The 19,618-nt window shown below is 41.6% G+C and overlaps 1 protein-coding gene across 5 annotated transcripts in view; it reads right to left on the reverse strand.

Annotated features, from left to right (window-relative positions):
* The window catches only part of PTPRT (protein tyrosine phosphatase receptor type T), a 483,857-nt gene that overhangs the window by 295,977 nt on the left and 168,262 nt on the right, over positions 1-19,618 (reverse strand). For all 5 annotated transcript variants that reach the window (XM_030963017.1, XM_030963016.1, XM_030963015.1 and 2 more), the window contains exons 3-4: positions 6,261-6,532; positions 1,490-1,571 (exon numbers count right to left, since the gene is read on the reverse strand). In XM_030963017.1, the coding sequence (XP_030818877.1) occupies positions 1,490-1,571; positions 6,261-6,532 (354 nt within the window). The remainder of the gene's footprint in view (positions 1-1,489; positions 1,572-6,260; positions 6,533-19,618) is intronic.

Genomic DNA, 19,618 nt, shown 5'->3' on the forward strand with positions numbered 1-19,618 from the left:
TTGATTTACAACAATTGTAACAGGAATCTGAGGGGCGAAGGCTGCACAAGGGAAGGGAACACGTGGGCGACGTTCACCCTGGTGACTGACACCGCTGAACAACAAAAGCAGCACTGGGAACCAGACAGGAGCAGCATTTACAGAGACTGCAGAGAACTTCAGCTTGCAATGAGCTCTGCATGCTGGGGGTTGCAAACAGATTGAAAAAAACCCCAACCAACCAACTCTGTTTCAAACATTTTGTTGCTGAGTCACCAAGAATACATTTAATTTTAACCAGGACCTGTATATACTTGAAGAAACGGATTCAAAATCAGTTTACTTAATTAAGCAGGGATACAACACAGCATCCTGCCTAACTGCTTTAAATCCCATCATTTTCTTGTTGAGGCTCTGCCCCAGGGTTTGTTTAGTGGCCTCTGTCCCAGTGAAGGGACCAGCAATCACCCAACACACTGTGGAAGGCACAGAGCATTTGGGGATTTGTCTGGATGCTGCCAGTTATCAGCAACATCTGGTTAATACAGACTGTAAGTATTCCTTAATGAAGTAAATGCACCCAAAGGCCTGAGCAATGAGCACATGGTAAATACAAATATAATTTACTTAAGCAGCAATTAAGCATACTGCAGTTATCAGAAATGTCCTGTTAAACTTGAGCAGAACCATGTCTGTCACATTGAATGGCAGATGTTCTTTGACATTCTGATCACAGCAAGAACAGTTGATTTCACTCCATCTATAAGATCCATCATTTTTTTGTGAGCAGCTGTCACTGACTCACCGAAACAGTGAGCCAGATAGAGGGGCTGTTAAAAAAGATCTTTACATGGAACTGTACATTACATCCATAAAATATACAAAGTCCCCCAGCCCCACTGAAGGTGGGTAAAGGAACCAAACAAGTTTAAGCTCAAAGACTGATGCACAATGTTTTTTAAACATAAAAAAGTAAATAAATCTCAGCCTATTGTTGTGTCTGCAATAGAATAAATGCAGCACTAACATTTTTGAATAGTGTAATGAACCTGCATTAGTTTCTACTCCTGTATAAGTGCAGTGTCTGAATAAGATTAATTTTTAATCTCTGCACGGCTTTCTGAGCAGATCTAATACATTGAAACCAACCAACCTTTAGGACAGGCCTCTTACCAAGGAAACACTGAAACAATTTGTTTGGTTGCTCTTTTCAAAAGTTATTATGAGAAGCATTTTAGATTGTTTTCTCCAGCAATAAGATTGAGAAACAATAAAACTATCAGTTTATTAGCAAGTAAAGAAGAGAGAATTCCACTAGCCATAAACTGAGAGCAGCTTTGCCTTTTGTACAATTTGCAAAAATAGGAAATTAAGCAAGGCTGACTGTCCTTAGGGGTCTTGGAGGGAGACAAGACATTTCAGTGCTGACCCAACTCGGTAAATCTCTCCTTTAGACACAAACTGGGGCCTACACCACGCTGGTACAGTCAGAAAAATAAAGAGTGCTCACTGCAGGGATGGGCGAGGACTCTGACTTCATCCACAGCTATGTACCCAGGGTGTCCTTTCAAAGAGACAGACTCAAATATCACCTGAAATACAAAAGGAAAAAAAAATCTGAGAAAAAACATTTGCATCAGTAATTTCAGCAGTCACCACATTCTGCTGTTATTCCAAGTCTGAGTCATTCAAGGCATTTTATTAACAATGAAGGGATACCAGGGCAATTCAGTGTGTGAATGCAATACCAAATCTGTTGGGGAAGCAAAACAAAGGATTAGAGCAACATTCAATAGGATTGAAGACAGCTCTGTGCATCTCTGATTTGGAAAAGCAGTAAGTGCCCTGGGTATATGCACACACCTATATTCTCTTAAGCACCAGTCCAAGAACATGAGGTGGATAATAATTTGCTATCTTGTTCTCAGTATGCCTTGGAAGATTGGAGAAAGCACTACACAGGACAGAATTCTCTTCCTGAATCAGTGTCCATGCATTCCAGTCATTTGTAGCTTCTAAAATTCACTACTAGAACACAGAGTTAACTATTTAAAACCACTTTTCAACACTTCTTTTTATTCTAAATAAGAGCTGGCATTCCCAGCCTGTCACTGTTCAGCCTCTTCTTTATCTCCTTCATCAAAAGATTTAATACAGTAAAAGGTTCAACTGTCCAAATATTGCCCAGGATAAAAATAGTCCAAAAATATCCTTTCTAACTACAGAATTGCTGATGTTCATTTTTCTTTGCATTTGGGCTTCCAGAACATGGTTTCTTATGTTTTCATGACTTCCTGAGATCTCTTCAAAACACAGTCAGATACAAGATCTCCTGAAATACATCCATAAGGAAAAAAAGGCATAAAGACAGGCAAAGACAAGCTCAGGAGATAATAATATGCAGAAACAAAGTTCTCCTCCAGAGGGGACTGGACAACAATTAGGCTGCCCAGGAAATACTAGGAAGAAGCAAGCCACTGGAAGATAAAGTAATCCAAAAACCATTAGCAAGTGTTTTGTGTTATCAAGGTCCTTGATAAGCTTTTTTGGGACTGTATAAAATAAGAGTATAAAACAGGAGTCTTTAGTATGGAAATTATAATTACTTTAGCAATTAAATATCATTCATTATAAAAATTACATTTACTGGGAAGGTCATGCAAGGCTCTACTGCAACTCCCTTCAGACCTGAATTCAAGTGCAACATTACAGCTACAAAATCTTATTTTGGTTTTGCATTTGTGACAAGTCATAAGCCACAACAAAGTAATTCTCAATTATCTGCAAGTCAAGAACTTGATAAGTTCTCCAAGGCACTGGCATCAGCTATGAGTGGATGGCAAAAGTAAGCACCAACACACAGAGAATTGGCTTTGGTTAATTACCAGCATGTGCAGGGTCTTTAATACAGCACAGTCTGACTTAATAATAACCAACTCAGCCTCTAAAAAATCCCTGTCCACTGGTGCAGAATCCCCTGAATAGAGGACTCCTCTCAATTCAAGCAATATTGTTTGACTATTTTATTCTGTTCTGCTTTACACTCAGATATTCCCAGCCCTTTCCTAGTTCAAACTTACACATTATTGTCTTTTTGTGGATTTTGAAGCATCTCATCCCTATCAAAGTGAGAAGCATGGAAGCACTCAGCCTTTCCTGAAAACAGGAAATTGAGCCTCAACATGGGGAAAAGGCAGGAATAAATGTTTATGGGGCCCATTGCTGCAAATCTCATGCTCAGTATTGCTCATGTCCTTTTCAATTCACTTGGAAATGCAGGATGATGGTTGAGACAGGCAATGTTTTGCAATTAATAGTGCTTATTAATTAAGTAGCATTATTAATAATGCTAATTAATTAATAAAACTCCACAGAAACGAATACAACTGAAAAAATACAAAGCTTCACTCTTAAAAAAGCATTCTTTAATGCTCCTGCGGTCTGCAAACACAAAGTCATTTCATGTTTCCTTCCCACTGAACAAGCCCCCGTTGCAGCTGTGATTTACCAACAATGTCTGTGTTAGCAGCCTAGCCCAGCTCATCTGTTGTGCTACAACACTTTTCTCCCGGCATGGATCAATAACATTCCTTGCTATACATCAAAAAAACACCTTCCTGGCAGGCTCTAGTGCTGCCCTTGGTGCATTGTGGGACTGAGTTCATCCTTATGGCAAGCAGTAATTCAAGATTACACGTATTACCTTTCTCCAAGAACCATTAGAGCTTTTTCTCGCTACGCTGGAAAACATTTGCAGGCTGAGAATCCAAGTACAAGTAACTCCAGGGTAGACATGATAAATCTCCCCACGTTTTTCTGTCTCAGCTAAGTGCTTCTGCAGCCAGATGACTCCTATGACCCTTGCACAGACCTAAAACACAACCTCTGGCAGCTGCTTTGGATCCCAGTTTTCCACTAGCCACATCTCCAAAGTTCAAAGTACTTGACAAAGCCTCAGACCAAGGCAAAGAGCTTCAGATTGTTCTGCCTGGCTGAATTTTTGGTGCACACCCCAGTCCAGGATGGTGTGGTTTCTGTGCATTAGGAGAATAATTAACATTTTGCCTGAAGAAAAGTTCAATATTTAGGGAGAATGTTGGTTTTGCATGGTCTTTTCAAAATACAGAACAGGCTGTCAGGCTTCTTGTGTGCAGAGAGTTCTCAAGGAAAGCAATTTTGATTTACAGCTGACAAAGAAATGGCAAGTGGGAGGGTGCTGAGGTCCTGGCACAGGTGCCCAGAGCAGCTGGGGCTGCCCCTGGATCCCTGGCAGTGCCCAGGGCCAGGCTGGACAGGGCTTGGAGCACCTGGGATGGTGGGAGGTGTCCCTGCCCATGGCAGGGGATGGGATGAGATGATCTTTGGGGTCCCTTCTAACACAAGCCCTGCCAGGATTTTATTAAATAACACTGCAATGGCACATTCTAGATCATGAGTGTGAAAAACAAGACACTTCTCAGGCAGCAACACACCCAAGTTTTGTCATCCTCCCACCTCTGGACTTATTTAGGCAGAAGTGTTACTTTAGGCTGGCAAATACCAATAATTTTCCTCTTCAATTTTTCAAGTTCTCTTTTTTTTTCTTTTTACTTTTTCTTAAACCTTGCTTAAATGTAGAAACTCACAGGACTACAGACCACCAACAAGGGGATTTATAAAACCAGAGGCTGAAATCAGTCTACCAGACCCCCATAATATCCAGGACAGATCTCAAATTTTAAAAGCCATGCTTAAGGAACAAAAATACAAGGATGACCAGAAGGAAACATCACTATCACTCATCACAAATTTAAAAAGAAGCCCCTTGCATTTTCTAGGAAGGAAGTACTCCTGGGCAGGTACTGCTGCCTTCCAATCCATTCAGTTTTGTGCTTCAGTAGAAAATTCTTGTTTGATTTAAAGGATTCTTTTGCTCAAGAAAAGCAAACTTGACCTGCCAAAGTACTTGTAAAAGACCTAAGTGAGGCTCAGGAAGCCTCCTATTGATATATCTGAGAGCAGGATCCCTCTTAGTGTGAGATCAGACTGCCTTTTGCAGGTTTTTCAAGCACCGATTTTCTGGATGAAAGATCATTTCTGTTATCGCTGTGGAGCACCAAGGATGAAGCAAATTCTGCTTCATGCTCAGGATCATGTTAATATGAATGGAGTAGGAGCACTCCAGTGCGCCTTCAGAACAGTCACAAGTTGTGCACTGCCCTTAAAACACCATTTTCCACACATTTGCATCTCTTTATCCTTCCCTCTCGCCCGCCTGGTGCACTCTGTGGATTCTGCTGGTATCCACAACTCTTTCAGAGGCAGAACATTAAAGCATCTTCCTCCAGCTCAGATTTTACAGACCTCCTACCCAGTTATTAGAAGCAAGAAAAAGAGAGGCTTTTCTACCTGCTGGTTTTTATACACAGACTATTTGCTGCCTTTTCATAGTTCATTCTATCCCAGTGCCTGTCTCACTCACGGCTTTTATTAGTATCACATGGACATCAAATCTCCTGCAAGGTTTAGGATGCAATTACCTCCCAGGCTTTTTTTTTTTTTTTTGGTGTGTGTCTTGAATATAAAACAAGACAAAAGTACCCCTTCAACCAGTAAAAAGCAGTATGTGAGTCCATTGTGTGTGAATAATCCAACTGAAATTAAAAAAATGGCTGCAAAGTTGCCACATGAAGTCTGAAGCAAACAACTAATAAGTTGGTGTAAAACTAATATAACAAAAAAATAGCGTAGCCATTATTTTCCTTGGCTTCGTCCTTGTCTGAAAAAAATAATCTTCTAACAGAATAAATAAAGCTGTGCTAGAAAGAGGAGGAGCTGAGAATCTAGTGAAGAATATCCACATATGATACCATGGTACAAGAATTTATTAGTACCTTATGTCCTTATACCCCTTGTATGGGCACAAGATGCAAAGCCAAGTCAAAAAATGTTCCTTCTTATGGAACCAACCATGGTCCAAAAATAATCCAAGGAGATTTATGCAGAGTACAGATACACATACAGAAACTGTTTTGTTTGCAGTCCCACAGTGCCACGGAAAGTGCCAATACAAGTGGCAATTTCACCACAAGTGGGTCTTGTCAATAATTGCCTCCCATCCATCAGTGTAGCCTGCCAAAAACTAAAGAAAAAAGTGAGGAGGAAAGAAATAGTCAAGCTGCCTATATATCCACTATAGGTGAATTTATACTGAGAGGAAAAATCAGGGAGGGAGGTGTCGATGTTCAAAACTAAACAGTACACATCCAAAGGAGAGAGGGAAAAATGTTACAAACCCCTACCTGGTAAAAATGTGGCCAGAAGGTGCTGATGGCCAGCTCTGCCTTCACCCAGCCCTCAGTCACCACTCCTGACACATTCCAGATGGGGTTGCCCTGGGGGCCCCCGTTGACCTTGACGTAGACGTTGAGGGAGCCGGGGCTGGAGCGGTCGCGGCTGGACAGGTAATAGTGGAAGTCGATGCAGTGGGTGTCATTCTCCTTCAGAGTGGGCAGCAGCAGGTGAGCTTTCTGTCCTGATGCTCTCCCAGAGCTGTTCACCATCATGAAGGAGCCTGCAGGGCAAAGGAAAAAGAGAACAGAGTGGGTTTGCTTGGATTTTTTGGTGTGAACAGCTCCGTTCGAAAATTCAGCCTTTTACCATCCACAAAACAAACCTTCCTCTGAGGGAAGCAGCAGTTTGGTGCCAGTTGTTAGGGAGAGAAAGGATATTAAAATTGCAGGGTATATACACCAGTAGATTCAGGGCTAGCTAGAACCACTTTAATTAAATAACTTGCAAATCAAAATAGAAATGCTGGCTTGCTTGTATTATTTTATCACCTTGTGATCACACAGTCACTCTAAACAAAAGCACATTCCCACTTCAAGCAACAACCAGGTACACCGTGCCCCAAAGGCACTTTCAGTACAAGGGAATAAGTGACAGGATGAGAGGTAACAGCCTCAAGTTGCACCAGGGAAGGTTTAGATTGGGTATTAGGAAAAAATTCTTCATGGGAAGTGTTGGAAAGCACTGGAATGGAATGAGGAGCAACCACCCCTGGAGGTTTTCAAGAAATGTGTGTATGTGGTGCTTGAGGATGTGGTTTAGTGGTGAGCATGGTGTTGGGTTGATGGTTGATTTGATGATCTATAGAAGTAATTTCCAACCTTAACGATTCTATGATTCAACACAAAACCTACAACAGAGCAAGCTCTCAGCCAACATTTGCCTGCATCAACCAACATCCTTCATGCCAGTCCATACCTGTGAACCCTGGCACCTGAATATTTGAAGGTCAGGTTAAGAAAACCCCAATTTTCAGAGCCCAACCAAGTGAGGGTTGATGACAGAACAGCAACATCTTTACTTGTGATAATGCAACAGGACAATAATTCATGTGGGAGGGAAGGGTAGGCTGAATTTAGGGAGGGAAATGTATACTGAGGCAATTTATGAGTTTGTTAACCTGGAAGTCTGCATCATATTAAGCGTGGCACTCAATGTTGAACTCACATGTGGTTTCATCAAGCAGTTATTTTATAGCACATTGTGTCTCCACTCATCTCCTCACAGATGCATCAAGGTGACAAATGTCAGCAATAAGGGAGAACATGATGAGAGTTATTTGATTCAATTCTGGTTACAGGATCTCCTTTATGTGGGTGCAGACACTCACACTCAGAACTAAAGAAAACACGGTGATGGGGCAGGGGGAATCTGTGCATCAGCAGCCAGGCATGATAATTTTTAATCAAACACAGCCCTCTTGACACTCCTGGCTCTGATGCTGCTGCCAAGCCACACTGCAGATGTGTTTGTCTGCTGGCCTCTTGCAGTTCACAGAAGATTGAGTCTGAAAAGCCCTGCCTCACTTCTGACCTATTGACTTTCTGTTTTCCTCACCATAGCACGTGACTCAGATGAGCCAGGCAAACATTTGGATCAATTCTGTGCAGTCAAGTCAGATACTATGAATTTATAACAGCTACAAGCAACTTTCTCCTAGAAAAAATTTCCCCCTGTGTTTATATGATATACATTCATTTTGTAAAGGATCAACAGGAGGAAGTCAATTTAAAAAAATAATTAATAAAGTTACACACTCTAAAGACCTTGGAAAATTCCAGTGCAATGCAAGCACAGCTGGGGAAGAGGAAGAGACTCTAAGAAAATTTATAGGCAAGATGGTCTCTGGCAATGCTGCCTTTCAGTGGAAATGCAGGAAAAACAAAAAACAAAATGGTCCCAAGTCAAGAAATTCCAGATTCTCAGAAAGAACCTGGAGAAATGTTAGAGCTGAATCCAAACTTTCTGGTTTTGGTCTAAAAATTAGGATCCTGACAAATGCCCATTGCTGATGTAACTCTGTTCATAAAACCCTCTTCTTTAGCATGTAATGTATACACACTACTCTTAAAAATCTACTCATATAAACTAAACTTTTGAGAAACCAAGTTTTGACATTTGGGTTCAGTTCCTGTGAGCTGAGAACATTTATAATCAGCAAGCCCAGGTGCCAGCAGGCCTGGAGAGGCAGCACAGGCTGTCAGCTGAGGCAGCAGCCTGGGAACCTGACCCAGCCAGGCTTGGGCAGGCTGAGGGGGACACCCAGATCCACCAGGGCTGGAGCCAGGATGGCAGAGCTTGGGGGCTCACCTGGACAAGAGAAGGTTCCAGAGAGACCTTAGAGCACCTTCCAGTGCCTACAGGGGCTCCAGGAGTGCTGGAGAGGGACATGGGACAAGGGATGGAGCGATAGGATAAGAGGGAATGGCTTTAAGCTGAAGGAGGGGAGATTTAGATTGGAAATTGGGAAGGAATTGTTCCCTGTGAGGGTGGGCAGGCCCTGGCACAGGGTGCCCAGAGCAGCTGGGGCTGCCCCTGGATCCCTGGCAGCGCCCAAGGCCAGGCTGGACAGGGCTGGGAGCACCTGGGACGTGTCCCTGACCATGGCAGGGGTGGGACAGAATTGGCTTTAAGGTCCCTCCCAACCCAACCCATTGTGGGATTCCAGGATCTCTGTCAGTACAGAGTTGCAAGAATCACTCTTCTGCAGAGAATTTGGGAGGGAAGACACTGTAAAACCACTGAGTGAGGGTGGCATGGTTGGAGGAGTCCAGCAGCTGCTGTGAAAGGCTCTGCCTGAGGCATTTCACTGGAGTGCAGTGCAGACAAGTTCTCCATGTGCCAGATCCCACCCTGGGGGAGGCAGGTGCAGCCCAGAATCCCTCCAAGAACAGCAGAGCTCCTGTGCATTCACAAGGGTTTGACCAAGGGCCTCCCACGCTGGGGAGGCACCCAGGAAAAGGGATTTTTGCACCATAATTGATTGCACAGCATTCCACTTCTGGTCATGCCTCTCAACTTTTCTCTTTTTAATTTGGATAGTACGTAGATTATCCTGCCCTAAAGAACTGCTCTGATCTGTGCTGTGTCTAACACAATGCAGCCCTGAACCGCACTGGGGGAGGGAAGTGCTTCAATGACAGCAAAAGTTAGGGAGTATTTCACTTTTACAGATCCATATATAAAAATAACGAGCTTTCCTCTGGGAGAAAAAACATCAGCTTTTATAAAAAAGTTCCAAGCAATAATTACGATTTTATTTTTTGCCGCCCACAAAATAATGAATCACAAGCTATTCATGGCCTTTTGTGCAAGTGCTGACAGTTCTGGGGAGAGTGGGGAACCTGAATCCAGCAACTGACAACACCAACAAGAAGAATACCTATCCACCAAAAAGCACTTATCAAAATAATTTGTCTTAATTACTAAAAAAATAACCTTGCAAACAATTGCCATGGATAAATTATTCCCAGCGTCCTATTCATCACATCTGATTTTGTTTAAAACAATGTGTGTAGAGATACAGGAGGAAATCCTATGAGAAACACAACTTTCTCAAAAAAGTCCTGATAAGAGGTATTATTTTATGACAGTGGAAAAGATGAAAAATATCCCCTTACAGAGCTATCTCTGCCAGAGAAAAGAACTCACACCTTGTTTAAAGGGAATTTTTCCCTAGGAACTCTACCACAGTCCTTTCTTTCTGCAGAGCCTTGGAGTGGCAGCTTTACCACAAACTCTTCCCTGGGATATCCCAGGCACATCTCACACCACAGGATCCAGAGAAAAACCTCAAGTCTGGCCATCCTAGGGGCTGAAAACTTGTGATTCCATCAAGGTAACCACTGACATAAATAATATATTAATATAATAATATATAAATATAATAATAATATATAATATATAAATTATGCCTAAATATAACAATATTTTTATATAATAAATATATAAATATAATAATATTTAATATAAAATTCAACTGTGAATAAATTATGCCCTCTAAATTGACCCCAAATAGACATATATTTCTTTTTTATTATTATTTTTACAGCGTGAACTTGAACAGGTATCCTGTCCTCCAGGACCTTCACAAAGTTGCTCTGCATGCTCCAAGATCAACAGATGAGATCCACTGTCCTATTTACAAATTTCCAAATTTGTCTATGGAACTTGTGTGGGCAAGATCCATCACTTAGGAGTAGGTGAGAGATCATGAAAACAGCTCCCACCAGGAGAAAATAAATAAAAGACAAGCCAGCCTTTTAAAGACAAATGTGGTTTTCCTCATTATCCTTAATGAAAATTGACATATTGTGATTTAGGGTCTGACAGCCTTCTTTAGGCTGATCACAGAGCTGAAGCTGATGGGACTTATTCTCAATTTATGGGCCTATGTGTGCAAATAAAAGAGATACAATCTGCTCTGGCACCAACAAATCACTTGTCACAGTTTCCACTCATACAAAGGACTAAGGAAGGAATTAACATGTCACAAATGGAAATTATTGACTAATAGATGACTGAAAGCGTCCTGAATGCCTCCAGGCAAGAATATGAATAAAACAAAAGGTATCTTGGAGAAACTCTTGTTTAGACTGTTGCATATCCAATTGGGGGAAAAAAGAAACAAAAATGTCATTGAGTTTCATTGTTTTGTTTACTTCCTTACAAAAGCTCAAGTTTCCAACACTACGCTAAACTGAAAAAAAATGAAATTTGGAGGAAAAATATTATCTGTGCTGGATAAAAGTTCTTTTTTATGTTTATTTGACAGAAAACTATAAGCTCATTCAAGCAAATTGAGCGTAAGGTCAATTAAACATGGTGTTCTTGGATCAACAGGTTAAATTAATTAATATCTTGCTGGTTTTATCCTGACTATGTAAAAATGAATGTGTTATGCTCAGATCAGTCAGAAGCAAGAAGGACGGGGAGACTGTAAATAAATTCATTTTCAAAAATCCTTTCCAACGGCAGGAACATAAAACGCCACTCACTCCTAGTTATTTAAACATACCACTGAAAATTGGGGAATTAAACCATGAAGTGCTCTCTAGCTGGCCATAAATTTCAATTTTTCCCCTGCTTGGTGGATAATGATGCCTTGATAAGCGTCCTATTATTGATGCATCTGCAGCCCAGCTCCTGTTTGCGGAGCCGAAACGCTGCTCTGCAGCAGATGGTGGCTATTGTGTTTACACATCAGCACTTTATGTTTGCCTTCTCTCACGTCTGCAGTAAAGAGAAGGCTGTAATTGAGTTTTTAATGGCTTTGCACATTGTTCATTAAGTTTACACGAGTGTGCTCTGACAAATGACAGCTGAAGGAACGAGGAGCCGCCGGCAGCGCCCGGCAGACCTTGGCTGGTGCTGTCTCACTGCTGGCTTTGAAGAGCTGAGCTGCTTCAAAAGTCAAATTACAGCAACCAGGAAAGACTTGAAAAAGAAGCTGTCAAAATGCTCTGCTGCAAAAATGAGGCTTTTAAAAGCCTGAGCACCAAACCCAGGTGTATGGTGTTGTTTTAAAGAGCAGGCTCTTCCTGACATAAAGAGGCAGGTTTGCAGCAGGTGCACCAGCCTGTTTTCAGACACAGTTGTGTTTATTGCCAGAGAACAACTCTATCTCCCGGAAAGTGAGTCTGACACCTGTCCTTGTTAAGGCAGAACAAGGCAACATGGGATAATCTGGGCTGAAGGGGCCTCAGGCCAAGCCCCTGCTCAAAGCAGGATCAGCCCTGAGCTTACCACTGAGCCTTCCATGCCTCCCCAGAGGATTGCCCATCCCCTCTGGAAAACCTCCTCCACTGCTTGACTACCCTCATATTTTTTCCCTTTTATTCAGTCCAAAACCTCTCATTTCCAGTTAGATCCTGTGTCTCTCATCCTCCAGGCACCTGCTGTGGTACAAACTAACCCAGCGCTCCTGATCCCCTCCTGGTAGGAAAGGATTTGTGAGGTGAGGCTTCGCTTTGCAGGAGTGCTCTGACCCTTTCCCAGTATCCCATTCCCTGGGGACAGGAGTGGGGGCACTTCAGTACCTCATACACTGAGACAGAACATGGGAGCCTTTCCCTTTTTCCATCCTTTATCACAGGGATGTGCAGAAGCACAGATCAGAGCAAGGGGTCTCTCTGAACTGCCTCCAAGTCACTCTGAAGGCCACAGAACAGACACTGAACACTCCATATGTTAAGTATGACAAAAAATGTTTGTAGACAATATAACAAAAGTCCATCTACCTCCACAGTTAGTTTCCAGCAGTGGCAAAGCAGCCACCTTAAGCAGAATATAAGAATTCTTCACAGGGTGCTGTGAAGCAGAATTTACCATTCCAATCTTCTGACATAATATAAAGATTTTTTTTAAGTCAAGAGCTGCATTAACCCCATTTATTAATTAGCCACAGAATGATCTTTCTCTCATCATTTTTGTTGAGTCAGGAGTAAGACTCTGTCAATGAGCTCTGGAGTTTGATTATACTTTGTGCTGGTGAAAATAAATTAATATTTCCATGCGCTTTAAGATTCTGTAACTTAATTTGTATCTCTTATTTCATGAAATTTATGATTACCTACCTGCTGCACATTTCCTACATTTTTACATCCATTTTTGTGTATAACACTGGAAAAAGGCTCAGAAATCTCTTCCCCTCACTGATGTACTACAGACAGCAGCGTTTGTACAAACCCAGAAATTCTAAATTTCATAAGCACATCCCTTTTCCATGTATTAGGGCAAAATCAAACCCATGGGGTTTAATTCTTAAATGTGAGTCATACTGAATTAATTTAGCTATGAAATTGTTTGATTCGCTGGTAAATATGAATATAAATGGCAATGAGTTCAGTATCATTCATGAGGACAATTCATTCACTTGGGAAATTGTTGGATAATAAGGAAGAATTTTTTAAAGAGACAGTCTGCTGTTTGTAAAAAGCTTTTCTTCTGGAAATGAATGCTATTAAAAGTATTATGATTTTGGGAGATTTTTGTAAGAAAAATCTTCTCAGAATGAGACTGATCTCATATTACCTCAAAAATATTTGCTGTAGATATTTAAAGTAAAGATTGTCACATAAACACTTTCTCAGTCCTCCCTGAGAGATGAAGTGTGTGCAAAAGTGGTTCTGCTTTGCCCACTTCCAAAAGGCCTTGGGAGGGGAGAAGCTTGCAGCGCCTTTGCTTTATACATAAAACCAAATAATTGTGGGACTATGCTCAGAATTAGGAAAAGCAGGTTCCCACAGGTCCATGGCTGCCAGCTGCAGACTTTTCCACTGATTCCACAGCCTGAGCCATGGAATGACTGAGCCCTGCATGACTGCTGCATTTCAGTGTGTGCCCAGACACCGCTGCCCACAAAACACGAGTGCTTTGTTATCAAACTGCACTCCTCTTACAAATGCTGTCCAAAGCCTGAATCGTGGTGACCCACAGACACTGAAAGATGCTCACAACCCAGAATTGATGCCTTATGAAGGCTACACCCAAGATGAACCAAAACGGTCCCAAAATGCACGAGCGGGCATGGGGTCTCTCCCTTGGATCAGTTCTGCTCCATTTGCATCTTGCAGTTCATTGTCCCATTTCAGCTTTAGCCCATCCAGTCCCACCCTGCTTGTTTTTCTCTCTTCAGCCCACGGTGTTTGTGCTCTTGGGCTGAGATTTGGATCATTTGTCCTTGGTGCCCAGCTGGAGCAGGAATTGTTTGATCTCCCTGCTCTGTGAAGAGAGCTCACCATCCCCTCAAATGAAGCTTACAATTACACACTAAAGCAGCACAGAATCTGAAAAATACAGAAGCTAAAACCTGAGGCATCAGAATTGTGTCCAGCCAAGGGGCAGCTTCCCTTTATCCCCCCTGAAGTTAATGCTGAAGAAAGGATCATCTACTGCAGAGGCTTCACCAGCCTGGATGGGGAAGATTAAACTACCCCTGAGAGAAGAAACAAGTCAAAACTACATCATGGATTACAAAGAAAAAAAAAATAAAAATCACATTTTAATGACTTTCTGGTGATTCAGAGTCACCAAACCCTCTTCAACTACAAAATCCATATGGGAGGTGATCAAGTGACAAATAAGCCAACAAATGCCTAATTAGCAGAGGGCTTTAAGGGGGATAATGGGATTCCTGCAAGAGGCTGTGAAGCAGGGACTTGGGAAGGAGTCCACTTGTTAATGGGATGCTCTTTTAACCTTGCAAGATTATTTAAATCAATAATAAAAATAGCTGCTTCTGTTGCTAAAAGCATTCTTCCAGCAGTGTAACATTTTGTGCAACTTTTGGTCACATCACTCTGTGGCCTTGACAAGGACAGCCAACGACACAGACTGAGAGATTTGCAATAGAAAGATAAAGTTCAGGATTCTGGATCTGACTTCATAATTTCCTCAGTGACACAGGTTTTTATTCCTTATTGGCCTGGAGAAAATTCAACTGAAACACGAAGACAGAATTCTTAAGAATAGCAATGAAAAGCAGCACTTGGGAGAGTGAGAGTATCCAACACAGAAGAGACAAGGGGAAGTTTTTAAGCACAGGAGGGATTTATTGCCTCAGTTTTTCACCATGGCATAATCTAGAAGTGCAAGAAAACTGACTGTAACACCTCAGAAGTGACAAGGCAGAAAAAAGAAATAACAGCTCTTTCTCTATTGCCTGTTTCTGGCCTCACCTATAGGCCAGAGTGGTCTCGAGTAGTCTGTACTCCATATATAAACCTGTTGGATCCAGTGTGGAAAATCAGCTCCAAAAAATGAATTCTCATTGCTGTGGACACGAACACAGCAATGATACCTCACTGCACTTCCAGCCATTTGTTCTAAAGACATTTGTTGAGTCAGTGAGCTCCTGAAGGCATTGACATCGAACATTTCTAGTCTATAACAAGCACTGCACAGTTTATCACAAAGATTCATGACATTTCTCACTTCAGTGGTGCAAGGTGATCCAGCATGGCTTTCCACCTGCATCTCTAGAGCACAGAGATGTCCTTTCCTCCCTAAAAACCACCAGCTAGAATAGCATCAGAGCTCCAATCACATTTCCCTCTCCACCAACAAACTCACATTTTTATTTACAACACAAATCATTGTCCATGAGAATTCAGGAGAACACCTCTGTTCTACAGCTACAGCCATGTGGCAGCTCTTCTGTGTATCAGAGAATCCCAGAATGATTTGGGTTGGAAGGAACCTTAAAAAACATTTAATTCCACATTCTTGCCATGGGCAGGGACACCTTCCACTATCCCACATTGCTCCAAGCCCCGTCCAGCCTGGCCTTGGACACTTCCAGGGATGGAGTGTCCACATGCACAATATATCTCATGCTTCTCTCTAGAGTCCACTGCTATTTCTAGAACTTTCCTCCCATATTTTGTTAACTTTTCTTTAATAAAAGCCCAAGTGCCACAGCTGAGAGCCTGGGTTCACTGAGACGCAGAAACTTATGTGTGCTGTAGAATCAGAAACAATTCCATAAATCTCAGCAGTGAGAAACTTTTTTAATAGACTCATTGCCAGCATTCACTATTGCTAAGGTCACTGCAGTAGTTTCCTTCAACAGTGTCCTTATTCTATTATTTACAAGCATGGTATAAATTGTTTGGCAGCGATATTAAAAATAGGAGTCCATTAACAATGGAGTTACGCCAGTCTATCAGGTAATGGCATTTGTAATAAAAAACATACAATTTGCTGTAAACAATAGTCAAGAATTCTCTGCAAATTTAATTTTGTTATGTGATTATCTTTCAAAACTGATGAAAATGTACACTAAAACTTGCAAACTGAAGAGCTTTATTTGCTTTTCATTTCCAGTAGCCTGACAACTACTTATCCTACCAATCAGTAGCTTAACACTTTGGTAAAATATAGGCAAGTGATTTAAACAGTTAATAATGTTTATGTAATTAAATGGGCAAGTAAAAAATAGGCGTAATAGCCATTATCCAACATAATATCTTCATTTAATGGCATCAAAATTCCTGTTCTTAACACCCAAGAGCTATATCGCAGCTGAACCTTGAAAGTGAAGTCCAGGAGACATTGTGGGGACAGGAGTCACAACCTCTGCTCAAAGGCTCTTCCACAGATGTTGCTCAAGAAGGCTCAGGATTCAGCAGAATTCACCATCCCTTCCTCACTTGATTTAACCTGGGGCATAACCTGCTGCCAAATGCACCTCTCTCTCTCAATACTAACAGGAGAGGAGTTCAGAGGAAATGGTCAGTGCTTTTTGAGCAAGTAATTGCTGCTTATTCTGTGTGCCTCAGCTTTGTATTCAAACACAGTGCTTATTTTTAAAATTAAATTCTGTATCCTGTCAAAACCCTATGGTTAAAAATAAAAAACTCTCCAAGCAGGTGGATACAGATGCAAAGAGCACATGTTTTAGGTTGGTGACTACAAGCAGCTGAATAATTAAATCGCTGCATCTCAGCCACTGCAACATCAGCTCTCCTTGGAGGGGGCAGCAAGCCAAAAAAGTCTGGCGCTTCCCAGGGTAAAACCTCTCTCCAGAAACAGGATCTGATATGCTTAAATGTACATGACATGCACAAAATTTGGATTAAAAAGTCAGGTTTCCAGTGCTCTCTATCCCATGAAGATCTGATTTATGTAATGGTGAAAAGACACAGAAAACAACTTCTAATAACACATGATTATCCTTACAGACTGCTCTGCATCACCCAGATCCAGTGGCTGATCAATTAAGTCCTTACAAATCTAACAAGAATCCTTTGCAAAGGCAGCCTTTGTTCTCGACTTTTATTTTGTGTTGATCTTATTTTCCAACTCGTTTTCTTCTCTGAGCACATACTTTTATTTTTGCCTAATCCTCTCCCCTAACAACAATGTAAAAGATGAAGGACAGACTACAAACTCCATTCTGCCTCCTTCTCCCTTCCCAAAGATGCAGCAGCAGTTGGCTGCAGCCTCTTGTGTAAGAGGTGCATGGATGAATGGTTCCAGGTTCACAACAAGGAATTACGATTATAATAATAATTCATAATTGAATTTATTTAATTTGGCTACTCTGAAGCTGCTGAGGTTGAATGCTCTCAGGTGGTTACCCTGGTGTTGTTCAAGGTTCTCAGGCTCCAGTCTACTGTGTCTAAAAAAAGCCTCTGTGTCTCCAAAGCCTTGCTAGACCATCAGCTGAGACAGCTCTACCCAGAGCCTCCTGCTCGTGGCAAGTTAATAAACTGTGCTTATCTTCGTGCTGCTGTGGTTAATTAAAACTGACATCAAATCTAAATTGCTGGGCCAGTTGGACCCTAAAGGTTGAACCAACAAGGGCTTTGTGGAAACCACTCTTGAATTGCCTTTGGCATCAGCCAGGCAGCTGCCAGAAGTATTTTGGTGCAAACATCACTTTTCTGGGCAGCACTGAGCTCCACAGCTCAGGCACATATTTATTTTCAATACATTGGGCTCTCTGTTTGCTTAATCATTAAAGACAAATAGCTAAATATATTTTATTACATAATTCTAGAGTATTAGGAGCGGTTTCCATGTCAGCCAGAATTAAATGTCTCATTAGCAGGCATGCAGCTCCATTGCCAGCCAACATTTATGTTCTCTGCAGCTCAGCTAACATTTCCATATGTTTTGTATATGTAACATTTTCTAGGAAACTGCAGAGGGATTATTACCTTTTCTATTTGTGACAGAAAGCACATATTAAATGTAATGCCAAAAGGCAACCAGAGCAAATGTCGTCTGAAAAGGAATTGTGTCTTCAATTTTACATAACTCTGCTCTAACCATATGGTCACTTCTGTGTACATCTAAGAAATCAACACTACAGCTCCAAACTCAGAATATGTTAAAGGTCAAAGGCTGAGCTATTTTTTGCACCAAATTTTCAACTTTGATGAGCTCAGTTTCTGAGCACTGGGTGCTGCTGAAGTCACTGCTGCTATTCTGGGAGAGCTGCAGCATAGCCAAGGATGGAATTTGGCAGAGTGGGCTCAAAAATAATTAAGGCCATCTCACAAGCCACCACAGAGGATGGCAGCACAACAATTTCTGCAAAGGAGCAGCTCCAAAGTGCCAGAGCAGAGGCTGGTGCAGCCCCAGTGGGGTGTGCTGGCACAGGGGGAAGGAGCCACGGCCAGCCCACGCCTTTCCCAGCTGTGATCACCAGCATTTGCTCATTCCCATGGGAACTAAATTACACCACATTTTTCTTCTAAACTCACTGTTTGTTTGCCTAGCTTAACTCCTGTTAGACCTGCAGCAGCCTAAACAGGGGGGCTGCTACCAGCACCCTCTTTTCCAGGGGATTGTAGCGTTCAGGGGGACATTGTTCAGCTGAATGGTTCTGACTTATATTTCAAAAAAAAGAGAAAAGGAAATGCCAGCTTGAAGCAGCTCAGTTGCCCAGAGTGGCTGGTCCTGGTGTTCACAGAAGGTGCCTAAGTCTCTGTGATAACAGGCTAATTTAATCCAAATAGCAGCTATTTCTTCATCAAATTATTAATTTGGTGACTGGTTCACACCACAACACAGTGTTTGTGCTTAAAGAAATCCAAAACCACACAGTTATAATTAAAGATTATTAAACTATCCATCATTACACCAATCATCATTTAAGGAAACATCTGATAGCACTGAAACTTGACAAGTATTTCTGCTCAAATAACTTGAAACTTGTGTTTAGTAACAAAGCATTTTTTGAGTAGCTTGAAACATGCTGCCTTTGAGCCACTGTATACGTGCCCCTGCTTTAATCAAATAGCCTCTGTACACTTATAGGACACATAATTTGCAATATTTTATCATGTTTCACTTCTTGGTCTTTTTGATATTAGGCAGAAACAGCATTACCAGTATCTACAAAGGCTGTTAGTCCCATGTGCTTTTTGAGCTGGCTGCCTGTGTAAACATTTTTTACTAAATTGCCCAAAAGTACAGAGGGATTTATTTCCTGTGGACTGCAGTTCATTTAGAAATAAACAGTGTTATGTGCATGTTGTTAAATTTGTATTAGAAATTAATGGTAGCTACTGAATCACATTTTCTAGTCCTGATTTTCCTGCTGAAAACCAACAGGGCAGGATACTACCAGAGCCATTCTGAGCTCTGCAGGCCACGGCAGATGGACTTGATAGCACTGCTTGGATGGGAGCTTCAAATATTGTAACTGCTGAGTTCCCTGATCCATCTAAATCCACCTTTTTCCTGTGGTTCCTGCCTCAGCAAAATGATTGGTTCAGATGGCCAGGAATACATTGAGTTTGTAGAGTAAGCAGAGTTCATAGTATTCACCAAAAATCAGAAGCTCTTTATGATAAAC

This window comes from Camarhynchus parvulus, chromosome 20 (assembly GCF_901933205.1).
Source record: "Camarhynchus parvulus chromosome 20, STF_HiC, whole genome shotgun sequence".
In the NCBI taxonomy this organism is placed as follows: Eukaryota; Metazoa; Chordata; class Aves; order Passeriformes; family Thraupidae; genus Camarhynchus; species Camarhynchus parvulus.